Source organism: Ursus americanus, chromosome 23, assembly GCF_024610735.1.
Source record: "Ursus americanus isolate L20-20 chromosome 23, mUrsAme1.1.p, whole genome shotgun sequence".
NCBI lineage: Eukaryota > Metazoa > Chordata > Mammalia > Carnivora > Ursidae > Ursus > Ursus americanus.
In genome coordinates, this window is record NC_142149.1 from 5,896,237 (window position 1) to 5,923,979 (window position 27,743).

Genomic DNA, 27,743 nt, shown 5'->3' on the forward strand with positions numbered 1-27,743 from the left:
GTTTAAGGCCATCGGAACTCAAGGAAGAGCAGAAGGCCATTCAATAAAGGAACTGTAATTTTTTAAACTAGCTTAACTTTTTCTCCCAGAGGTGCAAACTGTGACCTTGACCATGAAAATACAACTGTAGAGAACAACATTTTGGTTCTAGTCCATTCAGATTTGATAGCTTCGTCTTTACAGGTCTCTTGCGCTCAGCCATTCATGACATTAAAACCCTTTTAGTGCATGGAGGGGGTTTATAAAGGCCTACCAATAGCGTCCTGTAGCTGCAAAGAGCAGTCATACATACCTTAGCTGATGCGCGGTATGTCTGATGTTTTGGGGAAACTACTTGTTATTACAGGCAAGAGAGGGAATCCCGTATGCCTGCTTCCCTCTTGCATTTCCAGGCAGCACGGATTAGTTCTGTACTCATTTGGTTCTGTGGCTACCCCAGAATCGGGGGTGGGGTGGGGTGGGGGTGGCACCCAAATTTCCCACTTTAAATGCCACGTGCAACCAAGAAGTTGTTCTTGTAGTCTGGAATTGAGGGTCTGACAAACCTATCATTCGCGTTAATATATCCTGTTATTTAGTCCTCCAAGTCCCTCTGCTCTGCAGGTTGTGACATTTCCGTGGGCCGAAAGTGCTGATTTTCCACATGGAATAGTGTGTAGGTGCTTAGAGAAAACGAACAGGCGAGCAAGGCTGGGCTTGTCATTTCTGACGGTCCCGAGCAGCCGCGTGGCTGTTCCTCGGCAGCCCCACCCCCAGCCCTCCCTCGAACCTGCTCTTTCTGGCTGTGCAGCTGCCTGAGGAGGCCCCAGAGCTGGTAATCACTAGAGAGGGAGGCCTGCGCTCCACCGGGAAAGGGAGGGGTACTCAGTTGAGCCTGCCTGTCAGCGGCGGCTGTATTCCTCTCCGCTTCCGCTAGAGGTGCTGCGAAAAAGTTGTCCTATCCTGGGCTCTTGTGTCCATTTTCCTCATGGCACTTTTGGAAGTAGAGAAGGTGTAATAAGTGAGTAAGCATGTATCAGGGTATACTAGTTAAAATTGAATATTTTCATGGATTCTAAGTTTGCACATTGATATCTGTTCGAATTGGTTGTCTGAAAAAGTAACGCCAGTTTTGTCTAGCTATTTTTAATTGTATAGCAATTAAAATATCACCTGTGTTCTCAAAGAACTGAGGGATTATCCCTTTTCCTCTTTTATAGATTTTTTTTTTATGGTGGAAAATACTTAAACTTTATTCAGCTTTTTTCATTATGTCACCGTGAGAAGCCCAGAATATGGCACAGAGTTTTTGGTCTCACCCTATACTGTACTTTGTTCCCTGTTCCTGCAAACAGGGGGATTTTGCAAGGTGGAGAAGTAAATTTAGATTCTTAAAATAATGTGTATGGGTTTTTAAATGTTTATTTTAGAGCTTTTCAAGTCCGTCAAAATCCCCCTACCCTAGTCTGAATTTCCATCTCCTCCTGCCTGACTTGCTACAGTAGCTTCTTAACCAACTGGTCTTCCTGCTGCCGCTCAGTCCCCACGAAAGCCAGAGTCGTCATCTCAAAGAGCAGATTCAGCGCATGTTCTCCCAGAATCCTCATTCTGCTCTCCTTGGCCTCTAGCACCTCCGCTTTGGGACATCCTCCCTGGGATTCAGAGGTTCATCAGGGACCTATACTCATGCTCTTCTCTCTGCTTAGAATCTCTCTCCTCACTCTTATTTGTGTCTTCATACTTATGTTTTGGTTGAAGTGTCAGTGCCAGGTGCATTTTCCTTGACACCTATCTCCTCTCAGGGTTAGATTAGGTCTCCTTAAGACGTGCTCTCCTATAAAGCGCCCTGAACTTTTCATCATATAATTTATCCTACCTGAAGTTATAATTCCCTTGCCTCCCCCACTGTCAGCTCCTTGAAAGTAAGGATCTGTTCTTTATTTTATCCCTGGCCAGTGTCTAACTCAAAATGGGCACTCGCTGCATTCCTGTCTCCTCCCTGAACCTTCGTATATATCTTTGAGTTTTTGTCAGGATAGAGCCTTAAGAATGGCTTTACTAGATTAATAGGTATGAAAATCCAGGTCTTGAATATGTATGGCCAAATTCCTTGTCATAAAACCATGTACGCTTTTCTACTCCCACCGGTACCGTCCCACCACTATCACTGAGTATTAACTTTTCATCTTTGCCAACATAATCATCTGAAAGGAGGGGAGAGGTGAAGGGCAGTCTGTCAAATATGTGAGTGATAGAAACAGAAGACTTGGAATGGGACCCTTGATCTGGTTATTCCAGGCATGCCTACGTGAAGTCCTGTCCCTGAAGATTCCTGGGCTTTAGGACTGTTCAGCCTTCTGGCGGCGCTTTCACCAAGTGGAGAAGGCCGCGGAGAGAGTAGCTGCTCTGAGCTGTTGGGCAGTAGTTTCCCTGCAGTGCAAGAGCATCACCGGAGTGGTAACTCGGCTTGCTGGAGCCACATCCAGCTGTCCAGTGTCTGTAGTTACCACTTGTCATTTAAACACATGACCGTTTCATCACAGGAGGGCATCTTGTAGGCTGGCAGTGGATCGCAGGTGAAGTGTGGTAAAACAGCAGTGGCTCCCTCTTTTATTGAACCCGTTAAAATATAAAAGGGAAGCTTCGTTTGCTTGCCATATCCTCTAACATACTGAGTTGCTCTACCTTTAGGTTCTTGCTCTATTCCTGGACTCTTTGAGGTTGCCTCTTTTATAGTTCCCAGACAGGAACTGAATTTTCTACATCAGCCGTGCAGCTGATTTGGAAATGAATAGCTGTGGATTCCATATTGAGCTCACAATCAGCAGTTTCTCTTGTTCCACGTGTTACTTAGTCCCTCATGATTTACATAGACAGCTCCCTTAGTTCATAAATGATTCTGAGGGCAGGGACGGTGCCTTTTTTTTTTTTAAATTCCCAATGTAGCTTCCCAGCATCACATTTTCAGTGTAATGGACATGTAAACACTCTAAAGTGCGAGGCAAAGAGGAGAGCTACTATCAGTTATTATGACCGTCTAGTAATGACCAGATGACAGGCTCTAGATTTTCCAGCCTTCACTCCCTTTCTCAGCTCCCTGTAACTGTTTGAATAATAAACAAGACAGAATCATTTGGCTGTTTATGAATGGTAGACCTCATAAAGCAAGGCCCTTTTATAATTTTCTTCTCCCAAGTAGTTGGTAGAATTCAGATGCTTCTTGCATTCTCCTTGCCCCATAACAAATGTCACTTTACACATGAAATGTCTCCTTACTGAGTTCCAAAGGATAGATGCAGCTGATTTTGAGGGTCATTTCAGTCAGGGCCCTGGTAGGAAATACATGACACACTTAAATCAGCTTTTTTTTTTTTTTAAGATTTTATTTATTTGACAGCCAGCGAGAGAGGGACACAGCAGGGGAGTGGGAGAGGAAGAAGCAGGCTCCCAGTGGAGGAGCCTGACGTGGGACTCGATCCCGGAACGCCGGGATCATACCCTGAGCCGAAGGCAGACGCTTAACGACTGCGCTACCCAGGCGCCCCCTTAAATCAGCTAATTTGAGGAGACGTTAATACTGAGACTCTTTACAAGGTGTAGGCAGGGCTTCTCTGAAAAACCACAGGGGATGCTGCAGTGCCCAGAGCTAGGAACCAGGTTTCCATCTTGAGGCCTGAAGAAGAGTGGGGCAAATGAAGTAGGGGAAGTTACCAGAACCCCGGGTAGAAAAGGACTGTGTCAAGAGGGCTGAGACCAACAGTTAAGGGTCCAGATTGTCTCCTCCATACTGGAGGAGAACACCCAGAGCAAGAAATCCTATAAGGAGCCTGTTGATGGGGTCCACACAGGACAGAGTAGGGTGGCAGCCAGATCTGGAGAGGCAGATGAAAGATAACAGCACAGGGGTACCATCTGCCTTTTAAAATTATTCCTTTTATTCATGATGGCCTTAAAAAGAGAGAAGTTTGCCCAGTAGCTCTATACAGGTATTTTTCTAAAATGCTTTTCCAAAAAAATCAGTGGCCAAGAGAGACACCACTGAGCCACATCTAATTACCAGGCCCTTTTGATTCTACCTCCAAAAAATGTCTTGAATGTGAATCCTTCCCTCCCTGGGCAAACACTGTCGTCTGTGCCCACAGCTGTAGCGTGTGTTCCCTGCACTTGCACAGTGCAGCCCGCAGAACTGGTGAAAAATGTATGTCTGGGTGTCACTCTTCAGTGCCTTCTAATTGTCATTCCCTTGTTTGCACACGATAACCTTCTGCCCACAGCGTCCACAAGAGACCCTCTAGCTCTCCCCTCAAATGTCACTCTCTGACCTGCCTCCCTAACCCCAGACGAGATTAGGTCCTGTGTTTTGTGCTCCATCACACTGTACCTAACGATAATCCACATTGTAGCTTAGTATTGTAATTACCTGCCTGACTGCCTGCGCTCCCCTCCGCTGTGGGCTAGGAAGTGGGGCTTAACCACTCCACCCAGTACCTCTCTCATGATTGCACACTGTCCTAACTTGGAGCTAGATTCACTGCGTGGGAAGTGGAAATGCATTTGCAGCTCGCTTTTTTAGTGCTCAGAATGTTAACAGTCTAGCTGTAAGGACCTCTGGTCTTGAGTTTTTCAGAGGCCTAGATGCTTACGCAGCTGTCAGTGATTAGCTCAGTGACTGACATTGGTGTTTTGGTGCGGTGGGGTGTTTTTGTTTTTGTTTTTCAGTTACGTTTTCTGAGGTGGCTCTGGGGTCACAGAACGACTGTAAATCAATAGACTCCAGTTCACATCTTGAGTCAGTAAGGCCTTAAGCGAGATTTATTTTGTCATTAATTTTTTGTCATTAATTCTTTGGACTGGGGGGGTTGTTGAGAGTGCCTGTCTCCTGTTGTATTTATTATGGTGAAGCAGCGGAAAGTAAGTAGGTCTCAGAGGGTGGGATTGGTAAATGGGAACAGGGTTGCCCATCCTTAGAAAACAGTAACTCCTATGTTCTGGCCTCTCCTTGTTTGTTTTTTATTTTGTTTGGTTCTTGGAGAAGAGGGTTGTAGAAATTGACTCAAGATTGAAAGCCTTCTGTTGTCAGTAAACAATATGGCAAAGACAGTATCTTTTATAAATATGTATTGTTAAAGCTAGAGATTATTTTAGTCACTTCCAGTTGGGAAATTCTGATACTATTAGTAAAGGTTTTCCTTTTCAACTTAAAGAAGCTTAACCAGTCATTTAGTTAATGGCAGCCAAGTATGGCCAAGAGAATAACCCATCCCCCATTTGTTTGATAGCAAGTTGGGAAGTGTGCCATGCTCCTTCCCCTCACAGCTCTGCATGGGCTGAGCAGAGCTAAAGATGCAGACAAAGAGTGAAACCTCCTTCATGCTTCATCCAGGAAGTTTTCCTGTGTCCCCTCTGTGTCCTGGACTCAGGTATTTTTCTCGTCAGCATTTGGAACCCAGATATTTTCTGTTGAATTGGTACTTACCATAGTCCCCATTATTACCTCCTGTCTCGGCATCCATCTCCCTGTGTTGCATCTAGCAATTACTAAACTCTAAGCGCCTTGGGAGGTGTAGCCTTTGTACCCTCAGCTCACCTAGCTCATGCCTTAGCACTCCTGTGACATAGTACTTGCCTGGTGCAGGCCATCGTATGAGTGCTGAATTTTGCAAATGCACAGAATTTTCTCTCTTGAAACTCCCTGCTGTCTGTCGCTGTCTCTCCCCTCCCTCATCCCTCCCAGTCCCCTGCAGTTGAAATTCTGACATTCTGAGAGCATTTTACGCTTCTGTTGAACAATCAGCTACACCAATGTGATATGTCTTCCATTGAGTCACAAAACACAAAAGACAGTTATTTTGAATGGAAACTCTTGGTACCCCTTTGGTAGAAAGAGTTTATTTTGGGGTATTGCCTGTGCCTTTAGGTCTCACTGCCTCCAGATTTATCTGGGTGGAGTAATATCACGTAAGTGTGAACTACCTTCCTGTTTTGTTAAAATGTCATGAGCAGCTTTTCTTAATGACAACTGAGCCTTTAGAGGTTGATGAAAGTATCTGATTCGGTTTTTGAGTACTTAACGGTTTCTCAGAGAAAGAGAAATATCCTATAATTTGGTCTTCTTAATTGTTCATCTTTTTACATGTATAAATATTATAAAGGAAGGCTTACATTTTTAAAAAAATGCACTAGTGGTCCTGAGCTTTTAATATTATCATTTCGTGTGTGTGTGAGTGTTTGTCTAATCATTTTTCTGTCTACATCAACCTAGCTGCCATTCAGTGGAAGATAGGAAAGTCCAAGATCTAGGGGTGCCTGGGTGGCTCAGTTGGTTGAATGTCCCACTCCTGGTTTCAGCTCAGGTCATGACTTCAAGATCGAGCCCCGCATCAGCTTCTGCATGGGCTCCCCACTGAGTGCAGAGTCTGCTTGTCCTTCTCTCTCCCTCTCTGCTCCTCCTACCCACCACCACTCATGCTCTCTCTCTCAAATAAATAAAATCTTTTTAAAAAAATCATTTAAAAGAAAAAAGAAAAAGTCAAGTCCAAAGTCTTCCAGGCTGTCTTTTTTTTTTTTTTTTTTTTTTTTATTTATTTACCTGAGAGAGAGAGAAGCTGGGGGGAAGGGCAGTGGGAGAGGGAGAAGCAGTCTTCCCACTGAATGTGAAGCTTGATGCAAGGGCTCAATTCTAGGACCCCGAGATATGACCTGAGCCAAAGTCAGGCACCCTTTCCAGGCTGTCTTTTGTAAAAATTTTGCTGAAGGAGTTTTAGCAAACTTGCAGACTGAACCAAGCATCTCCACATTCCAGGAATGCTCCCCTGCTGGGAGGCATGAGTACGGACGGGGTGGCTACCACTCCTCTCTCCCTCATCCACCTGCTTTTATCCATTTCATACTGAAATTTCCCTTACCTACCTCTCCATCCCTTTTTCCCCACCTTGTATCTTTTTATCTTGGGGAAAGTAAAAGCAGATTGTCTTGTGGAAAGGATTTAGTACACCCCCTTTTGAGATCCTCCACATGGAAGTCTTTGGGCAGTGGTGCTCACGGTACAGTAAGACTGCCTAATTCTGTTACTTCCTTTACTTTGCCTCTCCTTCCTTTGGGAAACAAACTCATGACAGTCAGTGTTCTTTCGCTGAGGTCTAAGAGGCTATTGTTTTTCAAGGAGTCTGATGGTGGTGGGTGATCTGTGCTGCTCCTGCCATTGCTCTTGGACACAGCTAGCTCTGGGATACAGTGGGCATTACTTGGAACACACTCCCCATATTAAGTCAGTTCCTCAAAATATGCTGGATACCATTCTAAGAACTGTGGGGACCACAGATGAGAACTGGGCACGGAGCCCGCTTCAGCGTGTTTGCAGTTTAGTGGAGGAGAGGACCATACCACACCAGTAGTGCCCAGTACAGGGTGTAGTGGTAGACAAGCTGTCATAAGGGCTTCGTTACTCTTGAGCAGGATCCTCCGTAGAAGTGAGACAGAAAAGTTGACCAAGGTGGTTGTAAGCTCTGCACTGAATCTTGAGAGCTTATCAGATAGATAAGGAAAAGGACAATGCAACCAGAGGGAAAACTTGGAAGTCTAGTGTATTTAGAAGTCGGTGAGTTGACTTGCTTGACTGAACGGAAGGGTTCATTTGGAGAACTAGCGGGTGAGAAGGCAGAGAAGTAGGTGTTGGCCGAACTATAAAAACTGGAACGCCAGACTAAGGACAGTTTGGGTCTGTAGGAGGCTGCTTAGTACCGTCTAAAGAGAAAACCAGTGCTATTTGAACTGATTTGGGGCATTAAGGAGAGCGAGGTCAAACCAGTGCAGCCTTAGTGCTTGGGCATTTGGTGCCCGCAGCTACTGATCGCTGCCGTTCCCTTTCAGACCGATCCCCGTTGATAGCAGCTGCTCAGAGTACAGAAATGTAGCTTGAAACAGGGAAGAAAATATTGTTTCTGGGGTACAAACGGTTCATATTCAGATGGCAGTATAAAAGTGATGTGATTTTTACCAGTGAAAAATTGGAGTTTGAATGGTTTTTTTCCTCCTTCCCTTGCCCACTCTGTTTCTTTCTTTTCCTTTTAAAATTGTTTACGGTGGGAAGGGAGGTGCCTGGCAGGCTCAGTTGGTGCAGCAGGTGACTCTTGATCTTGGGGTCTTCAGTTCGAGCCCCATATTGGGTGCGGAGCCTGCTTTAAATAAATAAATATTTTTTTAAAAAATAAAATTGTCAAAAGGACAAAATCTGGCCTCTTTCACCATGTGTCACTAGTGGTCCGAAGGTCGACTTAACTAACAGCGCCTGTTGGATTTCTTTACTTTGATAAAATGAAATCCTCTCTTAAAATAACATAAGTCAAGGATTTCAGACTCTTCGATCCCCAAAGAAATGAATCTTCTGGAAAGACCCATTTCAAAGGGGGACTAAAAAAATCATTTCATGGCACAAATGTTAGACTTTTACTGAGAGAGGTCATCACCATAAGGTAAAGTACCGCCTTGTTTTGATAGTTACATGAATACATTTTTTAATGAAGACTTTCTTTAAACCATTTATTATTATTTTAAGTAAGCTGTACACCGAACGTGGGGCTTGAATTCCCACCCCAAGAGTCGCATGCTTTACCAGCTGAGCCAACCAGGCGTTTCTCTTTAAACCATTTCATGAAACAGTATAATTTGATGTTCACACACAAATTCATAAATCTGCTAAAATTGGGAGAGTTTTAAAACCTCATAAATGCATTTCATTTCTTCTCAGTGTTCTGGTGTCTAAGGGCTGACTGCCTGCCTGTCAAGTGTCTTGACTCAGCTGTAGTCCTTCAGCCTGGAGACGGCCAGGCGGGGTGAACTTTGAGAATTGTTGCCCTGTGTGTGCTTGGGTAAACAATTGAAGGTTTCTGTGGGACCAGGAACCTTCATTATTAAACTGCCTTTAAGTTGGGCGTCTCGTCGTTAACATCAGAATAGCTTATCTACAGTGTGGGTGTTTTTCATGATTTGGCACACAGTAGAGCCGCACAACCGAGATGTTTTTCACTTTGAGCAAAACCTGTTAACAGACGGAGGTGGTGATTGTAAAGCACTTATCTAAAGTGTTAGCAGTGAATCAGTACAGTCTGAGACCCAAGTCAGTAAGCCACGCTAAGGGAGTCTAAAGTTGAAGAGCGTTCTCATAGTTTCCAATAAAATATGTAACAGGCAGCTGAAGACAACGGGGTTTTTAAATGGCTGTCCCAGTGCAATTACCCTAGCCAGGGCCCTGTCACATGTTTTTAGGGGTTCAAGTCTTTAAAAGTGTGTGTTCTCCCTTTTTTAAGAACTTGCAAATAATATGGTAGGATCACCAGATTCTTAATCTGTCTTCAGGTCATGGCAGTATTTCAGTATTGTTCTTGTGGGATTGATTGACCTTGAAGAGCAGGAGAAACTCACTGGCTTATGTTGAATTTCTTTAATGGAGGGACCATATATAAGGAGCATTTGAGGGGGACGGTTTGTATAAGAGCCTAAATATGATTGTTCCTATCTTTCATGTGTGAATGCCCTTATACAAGTTGCTTTACAAATTGATAATATTTTGGATTGGCCCACTGCTCCATAACTGTATTGCATACTTATTTTTATTTTTATTTATTTTTTTATGCCAACATCCCCATTGACATTTCTTATTTTATTTTTTAAGATTGTATTTATTTGTTTGAGAGAGTGAGAGAGAGAGCGTGAGCAAGGGGAGGGTCAAAGGGAGAGAGAGAAGCAGACTCCCTGCTGAATGGGGAGCCCCATGTGGGGCTCAATACCAGGACCCTGGAATCATGACCTGAGCTGAAGGCAGATGCTTAACTGACCGAGCCACCTGGGTGCCCCTCTTGTTTTGTTTTGTTTTGTTTTGTTTTGTTTTTTGTTTTGTTTGAGAGAGAGCACAAGCAGGGGCAGAGGGAGAAACAGACTCCCCACTGAGCGTTGGAATCCACGACCGCAAGACCATGACCCGAGCTGAAGTTAGATGTTTAACCGACTGAGCCACCCAGTGCCCCAATACTTCTTTTTTAAAAACCATGATTTCTGGGGCACCTGGGTGGTTCAGTGGGTTAAGTGACCAACTCTTGATTTTGGTTCAGATCGTGATCTCAGGGTTGTGAGATGAAGCCCCATGTCAGGTCCTGCACTGGGTGCAGAGCCTGCTTGGGAGTCTTGCTCTCCCTCTCCCTCTGTTCCTCCCCCCCACACCCCCCACTCTTAAAAAAAAAAATCATGATTTCTTTTGTTTGTTTATTTACAGATAACTGAATATGTTCATGCAAGAGAATAGCCCCATAATTCAAATTACAATCTAAACAAACTAGCATTTTATAAACAAAATATTTACCTACCATTTTCCTGAAAGATACCTTTTCCAGTAATTCATGTAGAAAATTAAGTACAGTTCTTATCTCCCAGTATCTGTATAGAAGAGACAGGGAAAGGAATTAGCTATTATAATCCTTGAACTCTGCATTTAAAATCTTTTTTGAAGTGAGCCCAGAGTCTCCTACGGGTGTGTTTTCAGAATAAAACAAGACTCCCAGACCTCTTCATATGTATGCTGCTGGTGCCCATGAACAGCATTACATTGAAGATACCAGATTTAGTGAAGGTAAAATTTAGTCTTCCCAGGATTACCACGTTTTGTTCGATCTAATACTGCTCATGTGTAAGGCAGAGTAACTGTTGTGAAGTAAATGTGTCCACTAAGGCAGCTGGACTGTAGCTTTGTACTGATTGCTACACTGCTTATCACATTTTCTTAATCACCTCAGTAACCCTGGGAGGTGTAGGTATGACCACCACTTTCTAGGTGCAGAAACCAAAATTTAGACAACGGTTATTTGCCCAAGGTCACATAGTTCACTGGTGAGATTGGAATTTGAACTCGTGTGCTGCCCCTTGAATCCAGATCAGGTGGATCCTAAGGGGCCTGAGACCTAAATCTTTGACCTTTTTATTTATTTATTTTTAACCATTTGGAAAGCTTTGACTTCATATTGGTATAAATGGAAATTTGCATTGCTTTAAGAATGGTCTCAGATTGGGGGTGAGGGCAGCAGTGAATAATGTTATCAAAATCACATAAGTAGAATCACATGGTAAAGAAAGTTTTATTTCTGGAATTTTTTTTTCATAAGATACTTACAGTAAGCTATCATTGTGGGGGTTTCTGGAGTCTGTGTTGTTTTCTGCTTTCCTATGTATTTTTGGGGTGTGAAGTTTGTACCCAAGGTGTATGAAGAGACGCTGGTATGATTTTCTTATGTGTGAACTGGACCAGAATATTACTATGTTCACTTGACTGAAATATTTCTAACTTTTTTTAAGATTTTATTTTTAAGTAATCTCTGCAACCAATATGGGGCTCGAACTCACAACCTAAGATCAAGAGTTGCACGCTCCCGGGACGCCTGGGTGGCACAGCGGTTAAGCGTCTGCCTTCAGCTCAGGGCGTGATCCCAGAGTCCTGGGATCGAGCCCCGCATCGGGCTCCTCTGCTGGGAGCCTGCTTCTTCCTCTCCCACTCCCCCTGCTTGTGTTCCCTCTCTAGCTGGCCGTCTCTCTCTCTCAAATAAATAAATAAAATCTTAAAAAAAAAAAAAAAAGTTGCACGCTCCACTGACTGAGCCAGCCAAGCGCCCCGAAAAAAAATTTTTTTTTTAAATTTAGGTAAACTCTGCCCACAACATGGGGCTCAAACTCACAACCTGAGATCAGGAGTCACATGCTCCATCGCCTGAGCCAGCCAGGCGCCCCTATAATATATTTAACTTTTAGTTGAAGTATGATATACATATAGAAAAGTTCACAGATCGTTACCTTTGTACCCAGTTCAGTGAATTCTCACAGACTGAACACACCCAGGTAGCCAGCATGCGGTCAAGAAATACAACATTAGTGACACCCTGAAAGCCCCCATTGTGTCCCCCTCCATTGACTGGAACAGTTTTAAGTGTCCTGTATAACCTTCACATCATTCCTCATTTTTAGGTCTCTTCCTGATTTAGGCTCTGACATTATTTTCAGTCTTTTCGCAAGAAGAGAAGATAGTCATTGAAACTTGTCACTTCCTCCTTTCATAATCTCATCTCTTGATCAGTTTGCTTCCGTTAAACTAGAGTGTGTTGGGTGGCTACAGAGTCCTCATTTGAGGGAATATGAAGGTTGGACAAGAATCTGCAGCTGTGGGGTAAAACCTAAAATAAAAACATTATTTGAGATTTTCAAGATTGAACAAAAATTTGGTTGTTGAACGCCACCACCTGTTCATTCAGAGGGAATGAGTGAGTGAATGAGTGAGCCTTCCATCATGGGCAATGGAGGTGGGAGTGCTTCCTCATTCTCAGAACTCTGACGAGGCTTTTTAAATACGTGTGAAGGACGTGAGTGTTTGCGTCAATCCATAGGAAATTGAACACAGCCTCTGTAGGTGCAGATTCATCCATGCATGGTTGTGGTCCCCTGCTCTGCTCCACTTTGGACTTAGGTTAATTCATGTCCTTTGCTGTTTTAAGCATTTTTTTTTTTAAGATTTTATTTATTTATTTGACAGCAAGAGCGGGGAGAGAGAGAGCACACAAGTAGGGGGAGCAGAGGGAGAGGGAGAAGCAGGCTCCCTGGTGAGCAAGGAGCCTGACATGGGGCTTGGTCCCAGGACCCTGAGATCATGACCTGAGCCAAAGGCAGGTGCTTAACCAACTGAGCCACCCAGGTGCCTCTGTTTTAAGCATTGAGACGTTTGAATAAAACTTAATTTGTAAATATCTGTTAGGTCGTCTGAGCTGCAGGGCTTGTGTGTCATGCTATGTGCCAGTGGAGCCACTGGGTCGGAAGACCTGGTCCCTGACTCCCAGGGTGGTCCAGGCTGGCAGGGACACTCTCCTATGCTTTGCTCCAGCAGAACCAGTCTTCTTAAGTTCTAGAGTAAAGAAGTTTAGAGGCACGCACAGCAAATTTTGACTTTCTGGTAAAGTGATATTCTAGATACTAGAATGTTCCAGAGAACAACATTTTAATTATTCACATACATTAAAAATAAACTAAATGCATTAATTCCATATTTTCCTGTCTTCCTGGGGAGAAAAGCATACTGAACACCAAGTAATACTTTTGTTTTGCAGAAAACCATAGTTCTAAATTGGTGCCAAATCTGCAGGTTGTCCCATAAATTAGGGGGAGCATTTTTAGGGGGCTGGCTTCTGTCTTAGTAAAGGTGATAAGAATGTGCAGCTGCATGAACTAGCATGCAGTAACACAGTTCTCCTTTTCTGCAAAGTTATTGGTCACAAATTAAAACTGGTCTTTTCCAAGTGGTTACCTTACTCTGTCTTGATGCCTAAATGGGCCTGAGTCACTTCCCTGTCAGCCTGACTCTACTCTGTCTTCCAAGAAATTACTTTAGAGTACAATATACAACACACCATTTCAGGAATTTTAAAGACATTTTGAAAAACTCTTCTTTGTAAGCCCCTACAGGTTCATTATTGTTGTTGTTGTTATAGGATAATGCTTTAGGAGGGGATTAGTAGGCCACATTTTTCTTTAAGCCCTTCTTTTTGGTAGATATTTTGTTATTACAAAATACCGTCCTTACGCAACTTTTAAAATCTCTCCTTTGCTCTCGTGCTGTTGCGTCTTCTGTGACGCCTGCACAGCGATGGGCTCCCTTCTGAGGCCACTGCATCTCAGGTGATACTGGTGGAGTGACCCTACTGCTCAGGGATGCCAATGCCATTATGGCAGGGAGCACCTCACGAGCATTCGTCCTCAGTCCTCGGTGTGGGCTTTATGATTGTCTAGCAACAGAGTAACTGCTGGCTACAGCCACAGTTATTTGTTTTTAAAATGCAGATTTCAAAGTTACAAATGCATTTTATGTATATTGGTTGTATCATTGCAGTAGTTAATAAAATATAATGATTTTTTCAAAAGGGAAAAACTAGGGGCGCCTGGGTGGCACAGCGGTTAAGCGTCTGCCTTCGGCTCAGGGTGTGATCCCAGCGTTATGGGATCGAGCCCCACATCAGGCTCCTCCGCTGTGAGCCTGCTTCTTCCTCTCCCACTCCCCCTGCTTGTGTTCCCTCTCTCGCTGGCTGTCTCTATCTCTGTCAAATAAATAACTAAAATCTTTAAAAAAAAAAAAAAAGATCTTTAAAAAAAAAAAAAGGAAAAACTAATGGAAAGTTTTCATTACTGAGGCTGCTGGGATTTACCTATAGCTGGTTTTTTGGGGTTTTCTTTTGTTTTTTTTGTCCAGAGCTCTCTGTTCACATTTATTAGCTCTTGCAGGATTTGTCACTTTAGCCAATGCGAACCATTTTCAACTTACGACCATCACAAGTCGAAAGTGCATTTAAGAGCGCCTGGGTGGCTCAGTCAGTTGAGTGTCCAACTCTTGGTTTCCGCTCAGGCCATGATCTTGGAGTTGTGCGATCAGGCTCCACATCAGGCTGCTTGGGATTCTCTGCCTCTCCCTTTTCTCTCTCCCTCCCTCTCTCTCTCTCTCTCTCTCTCTCAAATAAGTAGGTAAATAAAATACTTAAAAAAAAAAAGGAAATGCATTTAATAAACCCCTAACCTATGAAGCACCATAGCTTAACCTAATCTATCTTAAATGTGCTCAGAACACTTAGGCAGAATCATCTAACACAAAGCCTGTTTCATAAATAAGGTGTAAACTGTCTCACATAATTGATTGCATACTGTATTCTGAAAACCAGAGTGGCCGTGTGGGGATAGGATGGCGGACAGTGCCTTAGTTATCAGCCCTCATGATTGCATGGCTGCCTGGGAGCTTCAGCTGCCTGGCATCATGAGAGAATAGGACAGTGTATTGCCAGTCCAGTAAACTACCAAAATTCAGAATTGAAGTACAGTTTCTACTGAATGCCTATCACTTTTACACCATCATAAAGTTGAAAAATCATAAGTTGAACCATTGCAAGTCAGGGACCGTCCTTACCTACACGTCATGCACTGTGACGAAACAGTCCGAGTTCTGACTTGGTCATGAGTACAGCTTATTCAGTGTCTGAATAAATCACTTTGTAAAGAATTTTGCCAGTGTTCTTGGCTGGCTGAGTCAGAAGAACATGTGACTCTTGATCTTGCAGTCATCAGTTCAAGCCCCATGTTGGGTGCAAGAGATTACTAAAAAAATAAATACACTTTAAAAAAAGAGGAGGGGAATTTTACCAGCTTTCTTATAGAACTTTGTTGCATAGCGTGGATTAACTGCCACTGTACTGGTCCGTCTTCAGTTTCTTGTGTTCAGCATTTTGGAGTTGGGCTCATACTTCTGTGTTCTCTCTTAAGTCACCAACTCCTTAAAATGCCTCTGCCCAGCGCACCTGGTGGCTCAGTTGGTTGAGCATCCCAGCTCTTGATTTCAGCTCAGGTCATGATCTCAGGGTCATGAGATGGAGCCCCACCTTGGGCTCTGCACTGGACATGGAGCCTGCTTAAGATTCTCTCTCTCCCTCTCCCTCTCCCTCTGCCCTTCCCCCCCAGAAATAATAAAAGATAAAAATAATAAAATGTCTTCTGTCCTTTTCCTTTTGTTAGAAATCTAGAATTCAGATGGTTTTTCTACTGTACCCATTCTGCTTGTACTACTGTGCGACGTCCTGGCCTAGCCCATCCGTGTAACTCATGAGGAGCAGTCTGGGGTCTGCAGATCTGTGTGTCATTCGCTAGCTCATAACCTTGGGTAGTCATGTCACATTTGTAGAGAATGTTTTCATTCTGGAGAATGCAGTGTTACAGTTTTATGGTCTCTGGATCTTCCCCCCTGGATTGGGCTAGTGGTTGTGCTTCCAGCATTCCCTAACTCAAACACATCGTGGCTTTGAGGGTGAGTGGAGTAGGACTTGCTGTGCTTTTTCATTAAAATACGTTTTGTGCATGAGGACACGTGGACAGATGGTGCATGCGAGCAGCAGCCTGACACACCTGTTCAGTGGCTGATCCCTGTGATCCTGAAGATGGGCCAGAGGAGCTCTAGAGAAGTCTTGAAGCTCTCTCTGCTGCTGCTACCTGCCTCTCCCCCAGAGAGCAGGCTTATTTAGTCCCCGTGGGGCTCCCTTCATTCTCCAGCAGCAGTGCTTGCTGTTTTCCCGAATCTCCTCTCCCAGACTATTCATTTCACCTGTCATGCTCCTGTCTCCTTTCCTACTTAGGGGTTAGTGCTACATGTTCGGGGGTCAGACGCCCACTTTCAGAGACCATTTCTTTTACTTTTTAACTGTAAGAGTTGATGTAGTGCTGGTTGTTTGAAGTCACATGAAGTCTTGCATCCATGTAACTGATCATACTTCAGATAACACCTTTTGTAAACAAACCTAAATGGTAACATAATTGTCTTAGTGGCTACCTTTTTAAGAGTATGAAAAGGAAATGATGTGATTTTTCCCCCTTATTTCTTTTCAGGTTTTGAATGAAGAATGTGATCAGAACTGGTACAAGGCAGAACTCAATGGGAAAGATGGCTTCATTCCCAAGAATTATATAGAAATGAAACCACATCCGTAAGTTGGACTCTACTGGTCTTCCAAGAGTCAGACCCATCTGCTTATTTCAAATAATGTTTTTATTTTATTTTATAATGTTTTTGAAATTGAGACTCTTGGGATAGTTGTCATAGCTTTTACTCTGTCTTCCCAGAGAATTAACAAAGCGTGTTGATTTTGCATGTTAATAGTAGGATATAGTAATACTCCACACCCAGCACAGAGTCCGCTGCAAGGCTTAGTCTCATGACCCTGTGACCATGACCTGAGCCGAAATCAAGAGTTGAATGCTTAATCGACTGAGCCACCCAGGAGCCCCAGTAGTACATGTTTTAGATTGATAGTGGTTGCTGCTGATCTTTAATGAACCAGTTGTTTCGTTCAAAACAATAGTTTATATACTATTACATAATAATAGTACGTGTTTTGGATTGATAATAGCTGTCAGTGCTCTTCAGATAATAAAACTATAGAAATGCTGTTCCGTGATTCTTTTTCATAAAACCCCTGAGGCCAGATCTGTTTCATAATTCTCCATTTTTTGAGTCTTAGAAAGTGTACTTATCACATGGTTTTGTTGATATGTTTGATTGCCCTATAGGACTATATCTTAACAATCTTTGTATCCCCAGAGCACAGTGCTTGGCAATATAATAGGTTCTCAGTAACTGCTTATTATAATCACTGTCCTTGCCTACCACTTAATGTTCCCACTTCAGAGAATTCAAAATAATCTCCTACCCCAGGCTGTTGAGAGCAGTGAACTTTCTTTCTTTTTTTTTTTTCTTTCCTCCCTTGGAACATCCCCTCTGCCCCCCGGTTCGATATTGCTTTGTGACATGGTGGGACCATGAGAGCCCTTACAGACCACTGTCCTCCCACCCTCACCCACCACGTCCTTCACTGGCCTTGCTCCTCCTTCAGAAGCAGTCCCTTCGATCCCTTGTACATCAGGGGGAACTGAGGCTTGGTGCTCAGGCTAGAATGCCGTTGAGACACGGAGGAGCAGCAGTTTCTGTCTACTTAATTTAACATAAATGATAAATAAGACCTTTAGATGACTTGACCCACCTTGAGTGGCAGCATTTGTCCCTCTCCTTGTCACTGCTCTAATGTGTGCCTGTCATTTCCCTTCCCCCCAAACCACCAGAACAAAGATCTTAACCACATCTTATCATACACAGAGCTCAGTGTCACAGAGTTCAAAGGGGCCTTCGATCATCTAGTTCATTCCTCTTTATCTTAAAAATTAGGGAAGCTCCTGGTCTTTTTATTTCAATGCCAGTGATTTATGAATTTGGTTCTCATTATAAAGACAGCATAGAAAACCATAGAGCAATATAGGAGTTTCTCCCCACATACATACCCTTTTTGGAGGTAACCACCACTGGCAATTAAATGTAAGCTAAATGCTATCTTTTTTTTTTTTTTTTTATGCCTACTTAAAAAAAAAAAGTCTTCAAAGGTGTATGTGGCAGGGATTCCTGGACCCCTTGTCAGTGGATTGATAATGCCCTTCATTTGAAGTCCCTGTAACATTAGATTAGGGGTTTACACACAGCCATGCCCAGGTTACTAAAATGTAGGCACACATGGTAATAACCAAGAAACTCCGAAAGAGGGGCACCTGGGTGGCACAGCGGTTGAGCGTCTGCCTTCGGCTCAGGGCATGATCCTGGTGTTATGGGATCGAGCCCCACATCAGGCTCCTCTGCTGTGAGCCTGCTTCTTCCTCTCCCACTCCCCCTGCTTGTGTTTCCTCTCTCGCTGGCTGTCTCTCTCTCTGTTAAATCAATAAAATCTTTTTAAAAAATAAACAAACAAACAAACAAATAAATAAATAAAATGGAGGAAAGGAAGGGAAAAAATAACTGCTTGGTGGGAAGATCTTGGGGGCTTGGGAGGAAGAGAGAGTGGCTGTTGAGTGACTTTGCCCCACCCCAGACCGATGCACATCACAAACTTGAAAGCACTAGAGATTAAAATAGAAAATATTTCAATGGTCTTAGTATAGTCAGCTGTCCTTTCATAGTTGAAGATGATTCTGTTGTATTAATATGTAATTTCTCTTGTGTGGCCTGACTTCCAGGCACTAGAGGGCTTACCCTTGGGTTATTTCTAGAAGCTAGATCCTAGCAGCTACTCAGCAGCCTGGCATTGTAGTTACTCAAAGTGAGAAAGACACAAGAAGGTAGATTTAAGAATGTTTAAAGATTAGTCCAATTAATGGCAGCTTCTGATCAGATCTTCCTAGCAGTTCACATCTTTCTGTTTGAGGGTTTTGTTTTGTTTTGTTTTTTAAGATTGATTGATTGATTGATTGATTCAGAAAGAGAATGCGAGGGGGCAGGGGAAGCAGACTCCCTGCTGAGCACAGAACCAGATGCAGGACTCAGGGGCTCGATCTCACAACCCTGAAATCATGATCACAACCTGAGCCGAAACCAAGAGTCAGACACTTAACTACCTAAGCCACCCAGGCGCCCCATGTTTGAATTTTAGTATAGTCTATTATTTTAGAGATTTCTTGCAATGCAGTTGCTTGTAAGATGGACATGTAAGTTAAATTTATTACTTTAATGGACTGTTTGGTACCTTTGTCATTATGGTTTGCATATATAATGAATGTTAGTTACCATGTAGAGTGATGAAGCACATAGGCCTTTTTTTTTTTTTTTTTTAAGATTTTATTTATTTGAGATAGAATGCATGACAGAGAACACGAGTGAGGGGTAGAGGGAGAGGGAGAAGCAGACTCTTCTTCTGAGCAGGGAGTCCAATGTAGGGCTTGATCCCAGGACCCTGGGATCATGACCTCAGCTGAAGGCAGACGCTTAACCGACTGAGCCACCCAGGCGCCCCAGATAGGTCTTTATTAGCTATAAGTAATATCATTGCTTTTTAAAATGATCACACCTAAAGACAGATTTGAAAAGAGAATATTGTTTTCACAGTTCACGCATCCTAATTAGTAATGGTTTTCATGTGATATAGGCAACTGTGACTTTTTAAGCTTTTTTCATCCCTCCTGCTCCTCCTGTCCCCCCCTTCTCCCCTTCCGCCTGCACAGGCCAGTGGCACCCATAGTTTTGCGTGAATTCACCCACTTTTTCTTGTGGCCAGGGTGAATTAGCATTGGGAACAGAAGAATCTATAACCTGTTCCAAATGAAAAACTGAGTCTTGCAACTAGCTGCCTCTGCATAGGATAAATCGTGATGTTCCTGCTGGTCCCTGGAAGCTGACTCTGAGCAGTGATGGCAGAGAGAGGCCTCGAGAGGAATGCCTGCCTTTGTGATAGTAGAGGCTGCTGTCCCAGAGCCTGAACCTCTTCACCTTGGGCTGTTACAAGAAGCAGCCCTGTCTGCAGTTTCTGGGCCTTCCAGTTTCCTACCTCCATTTCCCTTAATCCCACTGTAGCAAAGTTTCACCCTTGTCAAATGGCTACGAGAAGAGGCCTGTCTCTCCTCACAGGGTTCTTCCGGTGCTTCATATTGATAGACCTGGGCTTTCCCCAGTGCCCTGACTCGGTAGGCAGCCCGGTGGGCTTTGGCCCAGGAGGCCCATCTTTAATTGTCTTCCTCTTTAGGAAGAGTGGCCCATGATCATGCCTTATGAGTCATTTTCTGGGGAGTAGGGTAGGGTAAAGTCGTTTGAAGGGAGATGTCCGTGTCTCAAGGGAGAAGCTGACTGAACGGCTTTGTGGGGCATGTTGACACTGGAGGGTAAAGAGGGAGGCCCCTTCCTTTGGCAAGGAGTGTTCTGTTACTCACATTTCAGAGGCTGGATATCCCGTCTCTTTGTGGGGAAGCAGATGTTGACTGGTTTGTCTTCCTTCCTTAGGTGGTTTTTTGGCAAAATCCCCAGAGCCAAGGCAGAAGAAATGCTTAGCAAACAGCGGCATGACGGGGCCTTTCTTATCCGAGAGAGTGAGAGTGCCCCTGGGGACTTCTCCCTCTCTGTCAAGTAAGTACTTCCCGCTCTGGTTCCCTGGAGTCCACTCCCTGCTGATCTGAATTGTGAAGCCACAGGCCGTGTCTGGCTACACACACCAAAGGTTGCCAACCGGTAGAGCTTTAGCCTAAACAATGTTTACCAAAGCAGAATATTTTACATCAAAACAGTAATTTCTGGCTCCTCTTAAAAATTAGTTCTACCAGAACTGAGTTTAGATTTCCCTGTGGAAACGGTCTTCAGTTGGTGAGTAGCAGCACGTTTTCCCTATTCCCCACCCCTCCGCTGAGCCCTGCACGCACACAGCTCTTTCCTCGTTTGCCCTCTGGGGGATCCCTGCTGCCCTGTCAGCGTGACTGGTCACCCTTTTAGCTGGCTTTGTGCACCTTCACCAGATGTCTACCTTGAATCCTCCAACACCATCCTGGGCCTCTCAGTTTAACTCTAAAAGGTTACCACAAGGGTGTTGGGGGTGTTTTGCTTTCCCCAGCGGTAAAATGTGAAGAGGGGCTGGTAAGCAGGGAATGGGGAAGGCAGGGAGTTTTACCACCCTAGGAATCGTGGAGAGCCTAAGTTGGAACTTTGAGGATTTCAAGCAAATCCCTTTTCATCTGTGAAATAAGGATTTTTTTTTTTAAGACTTATTTATTTATTTATTTATTTATTTATTTATTTATTTATTTATTTGACAGAGAGACAGCCAGCGAGAGAGGGAACACAAGCAGGGGGAGTGGGAGAGGAAGAAGCAGGCTCCCAGCAGAGGAGTCTGATGTGGGTCTCGGTCCCAGAACGCCGGGATCATGCCCTGAGCCGAAGGCAGATGCTTAACGACTGAGCCACCCAGGCGCCCCTGAAATAAGGATTTTTAATCAAATTGTCATTTCCATATGTGTTTTGACTCAGTCCTTTCTAGTTACTATATTATCACAGGAACCCCTCCCCTGAGAATCCTACAAATAAATCACTCCATCATTTGTGTGACAGCATGATTAGGTTAAAAACTCAGATCGCTCTGAGTGTTATATGTAAGTGATGAATCACTAAATTCTACTCCTGAAACTATTGTGCTATATGTTAATTAATTAGAATTTAAATAAAAACTGAAGGGGGGAGCTCAGATCACTTATTATAGATTACATTGGTTATTTTAAATGAAGACCATAAGATAGTTTATTTGCCATTTACATACAACGTAAAGGTTTTTCAGTTTTCAAAATTAATTGAATATCTTCATTTTAGGACCAGTATAGGGTGGTTTTTTTTTTTTTTTTTTAAGATTTTATTTATTTATGTGACAGAGAGACAGCCAGCGAGAGAGGGAACACAGCAGGGGAGCTGGAGAGGAAGAAGCAGGCTCCCAGCGGAAGAGCCCAATGTGGGACTCGATCCCGGAACGCCAGGATCACGCCCTGAGCCGAAGGCAGACGCTTAACGACTGCGCTACCCAGGCGCCCCCCAGTATAGGTTTTTTGAAATGTAGATATAAAGTTAATTTTTGTGTTCTTTTTCTCAGTGAAGGTATGGCAGGTGGTTTCAGGCCATATTCACAACACCGCACAGATATGTGTCTGGTATAAGTGAGTTTTTTAGTCCCAGCATGAAAAAGTCAAACTGGATCTAATTCTTATCAGAGTTTTCCTCTTATAACAATGACTTTTTTTTAATAGACTTCATTTTTCACAGTAGTTGTAGGCTCACAGCAAAACTGTGTGGCAGGTACAGAGTCTTCCCTCCCTCCCCCATGCCCCAGCAGCACGCACAGCAGCAGCAGCTTTCTGATGCGCTCAATTCAACACGTGTGAGTGAGGATCTGGGGAAGAGCATCTTGAGGTGGAATTACTGTCTTAATGCTTCTTGCTAACTTGTGTTTCATCATCTGTTTTCCTTTTTATATTGAACTGAGTAGAAGACAGTCTATAACAAGGAGTACAAGCAGTTATTCACGAGTTAACTGAGTGATGGCCAAAGCCACCGTGGCGGGTAGCGTGCAGGGGAGGCCTTGATTACCACCAATCACTGCGCATGCTCACGTGGCAGCTGCTGGCGAGCTCCCAAACCATTCCGTTTTATCAAATAAAAACTTTAAAGAGTCCATGCATTTATTGTTTCAGAAATAAAATTTGAAACAGATGTCATTACCGCCTTTAACAACACAAGCACCTTCTCAAAGGAGGTTCAAGATTCCATAGTCTCTAGAAGGTTTCTCTAGTTTCAAGATGTGAGTCAGTGATGGAAAACACCGTGGTAGTTAACAAGTCACTGTCTGGGACACTGTACCCCTTATAGAAACCGTCTGCACTGCACCCGTGGGAGTGGGGTTCTGTGGAGCCAGCAGTGTGGCTTGAATGTGTCTTCCTTCCTCACCGCACACTCAGGTTCTCAGGAAAAAGCAACACTGATTCTGAAAGCTTGGGCTCTCCTACTTGAAGCCCAGTGCTGCCACCTACTGGGTTGTTTTTAAGAAGTTTTTTATTTCCTTCTTTGAGACTGAAGGGGGGGCAAGACGGTATCCTTCATTTACAGATCTTCATAGAGTGCCGTTCGGGCTGGCACTGGTGTCCATGCTGAGGACCCAGCAGTAAGCAGGACAGGCAGAGCCTCGCTGGGCGGGTGTAGTAGCCACAGAGTACTGTGGTTGGGGGTGGTAAGCACCCAGTTGCACGCTCGCTTCAGTGGGCCAGTGTAAGGAGAGGCATGTTACCCGGTGATCGAGAAACCTCTCTGGGCACCGGGTGGCTTGGCCTCTTGTATTTATTGGCCCACGACGTTCTGTTCTGAGACCTTTTGCCCATGAGTAGAACTAAAATCCCTAAACGATCTATACTCCCAATTACAGGAGAGCTGTTGAAGGTATGTCCAGTCCCTCCTCTCTCACCCTCCTATCCCACCTCTTGTAGCCTTTAAATATCACGTAAGGTTTTAACGGGTTGTTTGTTTTGCTTGGAAAGTTTATGAAGTCACACTCTTTGAATAAGGCTCTGTTTGATTTAGTACAGTGCAGGGCACGTGGAGACATGCCGTAGGTTAGGACATTCTCTCTTTATTTTACAAACATCTTCAGAATTAACCTGATGGACAGGGTTTCCCTCTCTGGCAAAATCATTAGTCCGCTGGAGGGATCTCGGGCACTCAGTGTCCTAACTCCAACCAGGGAGTCATGTCGTGCTGCAGTGTGGGGCCCCTCAGGCTGTGAGAAGTGTTGCCAGAATACTAATCCTCACAAGACGCCTCCTTGATTTGATGGGCCCGTGGCCCCCAGGTAGCCAGGACAGAGCCCTCTGACCTGTTCTCGTGTGTGCTCTCTGCCCTCCCCAGGTTTGGAAATGATGTACAGCACTTCAAGGTGCTCCGAGATGGAGCTGGGAAGTATTTCCTCTGGGTGGTGAAATTCAATTCTCTGAACGAGCTGGTAGATTATCACAGATCTACATCCGTCTCCAGAAACCAGCAGATATTCCTCCGGGACATAGAACAGGTGCCACAGGTAAGCCTCGTAAGAGAGATTGGGATCATTTTTAGCAATTAAGAATAGCTCCTCAGGCAGGCAGGTACCTTTTCAAAGGATTCCTTCTGGGGCCTCTGTGCTCATTATTCAAAATAATGCCTGTAGTTTCTGTTAAAGATGTGTAGTTTGAAACAAAATGGTTTTGCCTTTTCCAGAGGCTGCCTTTCTGAGGCGGTGTATTGTCAGTTGCCACCTATGTCTGTGTAGGAAAACGGTCTTTATCACTCTCCGATATTGTATCCCTGCAAGCAAGTGAGGAGGAAAACCTTGCTTGTGAGGGAGTGGAGTCCACACTCATTGCTGTCTTCCTGTGCCTAAAGCCCCTAGTCCCGTGGTAGGGGGAACTCCACCTCATTTTAGTCAAGCTCTTGACCTTTTGACTCTGTAAAACCTTAAGGACTTTATAAGCAATAAACCAATGGGAACTGAAGCCTTTTCAAAGCCTGGGATTGTAAACCAGAGCCTGACTGCTGTTTCCCAAGTTCCTTCCCTGATAAGCAGCGCTTGCTTCCATGGTGTGGTGCACTGGCCGCCATGGCGGGATGTGCCCTAGCACGTTCTAGCATGTTGTGAGCCGTGGTGAACATACCCTGCTCCCACATAGAACCTGAAAGGATAAACGGAGTGGGGGGGGGGATGGGAGGTTGTCTCGGGAGACATGGAGGAGTCGGCACTCTTCTGTTGCGCCCTTGTAACCAGTCCCACCCGGCGGGGGGCTGGCCATGAGCAAAGACCCAGCGGGTGTTCTTTCCCTGCCCCTCTTCTGCAGCAACCGACGTACGTCCAGGCCCTCTTTGACTTTGATCCCCAGGAGGATGGAGAGCTGGGATTCCGTCGGGGAGACTTTATCCACGTCATGGATAACTCAGACCCCAACTGGTGGAAAGGGGCCTGCCACGGGCAGACCGGCATGTTTCCCCGCAATTACGTCACCCCCGTGAACCGGAACGTCTAAGAATCAAGAAGAGATTATTTAAAGAAAGTGAAAAATTTAAAACACGTACAAAAGAAACCCACGAGCTGCCTTAACGCAGCCCGTGAAGGAGCTCAGAACACCTGGCTGGGTCACCTGGTGACCCTCTCACTTTGGTTGGAACTTTGGGAGGGGTGGGAGGGGGCGTTGGATATAAAAATGCCAAAACTTACCTATAAATTAAGAAAAGAGTTTTTATTACAAATTTTCACCGCTGCTCCTATTTCTCCTTTGTCCTCTTTTTCATCCTTTTCCTCTTCTGTCCATCAGTGCATGACGTCTAATACCACATATAGTCCTAGCTGATGCCAATAATAAAAGAAAAGAAACCAAGCGGGCTGGTATTTTCTCTATGCAAAATGTCTGTTGTAGTTGGAGTGACTGAAGGAAGGACAGCCGTGGCTGTGTTCCTCGTGCACACACACAGGAGAGGGCGAGCGGCCAGCAGCCCTTGCTGGTCAGCTTCTGCCAGAGAGGGGGCAGCCCCCAGCCGCCAGCATCTTGTGACAAAGTTGGAAATGGAGTGGGGGCAAAAGGAAGGACTGTTACCCCTCATGGCTTCCTGAGGAAAGTCAGACTAAAAACCTTTGTCTCTTTTCTACATTGTTTTCCCTTCCAAATGGTATTATTGAGCATGTTGATTTTTCATAGTGCCTTTTTCCTTATTTCAAGAGTTGCTTATGAGTGGTGTTTTTTTATTTGTTTTAAAATAAGTTAAAGGCAGTCCAGAGCTTTTTCAGCCAATTTGTTGTCTCCTCTGTGTAAATAGTCCTCCCTGGGGGGAGGAGAGAGCGGGGTAGAGGAGCAGAGACAAGTGCAGGTGGAGGGTGTGGGCGCTCTGCCTGTTCGCAGCCACGAGTCTTTAAGGTTCAGCTTTAATATTTGCCAGCCCTCTGGAGTCGGCCGTGGCTGCCCCAGGGGTGCACTGCCGCCAGCTGCCGGGGAAGGAGGAGACCTTCCAGCTCTTCCCACCTCGGACTGGATCTGGCAACAGGGAAGGGGGGTGGTCAGAGTCCTTGACCTTGCAGTCCTGGCAGTTGTCTGCCCCTCCTCAGCTCCAGAGCCCCCCAGAGAAAAAACCCTGGAGCCAGCAAATTTCAAACACAGGAAAGCCCAAGGAACTTAAACTGTTGCTCTGTGACCGTATCAGGTTATATACTGTGTTCCCGCACTGGGGTGGAAAATGGGAGCTTTCGTTTTTCTTGCTCTGAAATCAGAGGTTATCTGTTCATGGCTTTCATCTTCTGTGTCCCCTGCCTGACCTGCCCAGGTGAGCACGGGGGCAGTGTTCGAGAAGCAGCTGGGCGTTCGCATCTCCGTTCCCAGTGGGCTGTGTCTATAGCTCCTCACCCTTCCCCCCAAGGAAAAGTCTCCGTGAAGCAGGGACAGTTGGGGAAGGACGAGTGGGAAATGTAGGAAGGCCGAGGCCATTGCAGAGCTCTCTCTGTCTGCCTTGTCAGCTGCTTGTCCCTTGTAGTGATGTGCCTGTGAACTTCCCACCTGATCCCCTGCCCGCAACAGAAACGGGGCTGCCCAGGAGTTGGTGACGGCCTTTGGGTTCTGAAGTGGTCGTTTGGAGTCTTCCCCTGGACTCTGGTCGTGGAGCCGGACTCAGCCTGGAGTACTCAGAGGCCCTGGAGGCAGCTGCTCTTCTGGAGAGAGCACCCGCCCCCTCGCTCCCTTTCTGGTAGCTTCTTTCCTCGGTGATGATAAAAGGAATCTCTGGCATTCTACACCTGGACCATTTGATTGTTTTATTTTGGAATTGGTGTATATCATGAAGCCTTGCTAAACTAAGTTTTGTGTGTATATATTTAAAAAAAAATCAGTGTTTAAATAAAAAGACCTATGTACTTAATCCTTTAACTCTGCGGATAGCATTTGGTAGATAGTGATTAACTGTGAATAATAAACATACAGTGAATTCTTCACTCTGTATCTTTTCTCTTTATTTCCCCCCTGCCCCGCCTTACTTAAAATAAAAACCTAAAAGCTATGTCAGGTGTTAGGCAGGCCTCCTGTGTCCTATTTTCCGACTCGCCTCGCTCCTTGGGGGTGCACGTGGAGCTTGCTGGGCCCCGAAGTTGCGGTGCCCCCACCCTCAGGTGCTGGGAGATGGTGGTTGAGGACAGACAGGCATGCCTGGTGCTTCTGACCATAGGCCACACTTTGGAAACTTTGGTCTAGACCCAGAGCTTTGTGAGGACAAAGAGCATGGCTTGCTTGGTTCTCATCCCCTCCCTCCCCATCGCCACCCCCCCCCCCCCGAAGTAAAGAACAGAAGCACAGAGTGGTCTGTGTGGAAGCGGTGTCCATGTGCCAAGGAGCTAACACTCGCTCGCCTGCTCAGCTGGCTGCTGTGGGGTGAGCCGAGGCCTCACCACACCACACTGGTGTCATAGACCAGACAAGTGTTCAGGGAGAGCGTGAACAGAAACTGAACCCAAGGAATGTCCACTTATATTCTTGGTCCAGTTCGTAAATAGAGTTCAGCATAGTACCTCATTTGCGGCCGCCCTACTTGGGCAGTAGTTTCCACTTCTCCGCTTTTCTGCAATGACCTCAGTGAGAAGGAACTTGACCCGGCACTGTCCTGCTGGATGCTTGCTGGTCTCACAGACCACCTGTGAGCTACTCTGAGGCTGAGCAGATGCTTCCAGAATAGGGCCATTTAAGTGAAAACTTGCTCTGTTTGACTCATGGCCTCAGAATAGCATCGTAATTAGTGGGAAGGTTGATGCTTTTGCAGAGTTTGGTCACAGGCTTCCTGGTGATTGTCTCCTTCCACCATGGATCTGTAATTCCTGGGAAGG

General features: G+C 44.9%; 1 protein-coding gene across 1 annotated transcript in view; it reads left to right on the forward strand.

The window, feature by feature from the left end:
• The window catches only part of GRB2 (growth factor receptor bound protein 2), a 67,956-nt gene extending 41,095 nt beyond the window's left edge, over window positions 1-26,861 (forward strand). The window contains exons 3-6 of the mRNA XM_045813944.2: window positions 16,420-16,517; window positions 20,342-20,464; window positions 23,768-23,936; window positions 24,727-26,861. Coding sequence (XP_045669900.1) covers window positions 16,420-16,517; window positions 20,342-20,464; window positions 23,768-23,936; window positions 24,727-24,912 — 576 coding nt within the window. The 3' untranslated portion in view covers window positions 24,913-26,861. The remainder of the gene's footprint in view (window positions 1-16,419; window positions 16,518-20,341; window positions 20,465-23,767; window positions 23,937-24,726) is intronic.
• Window positions 26,862-27,743: the final 882 nt, after the last annotated feature.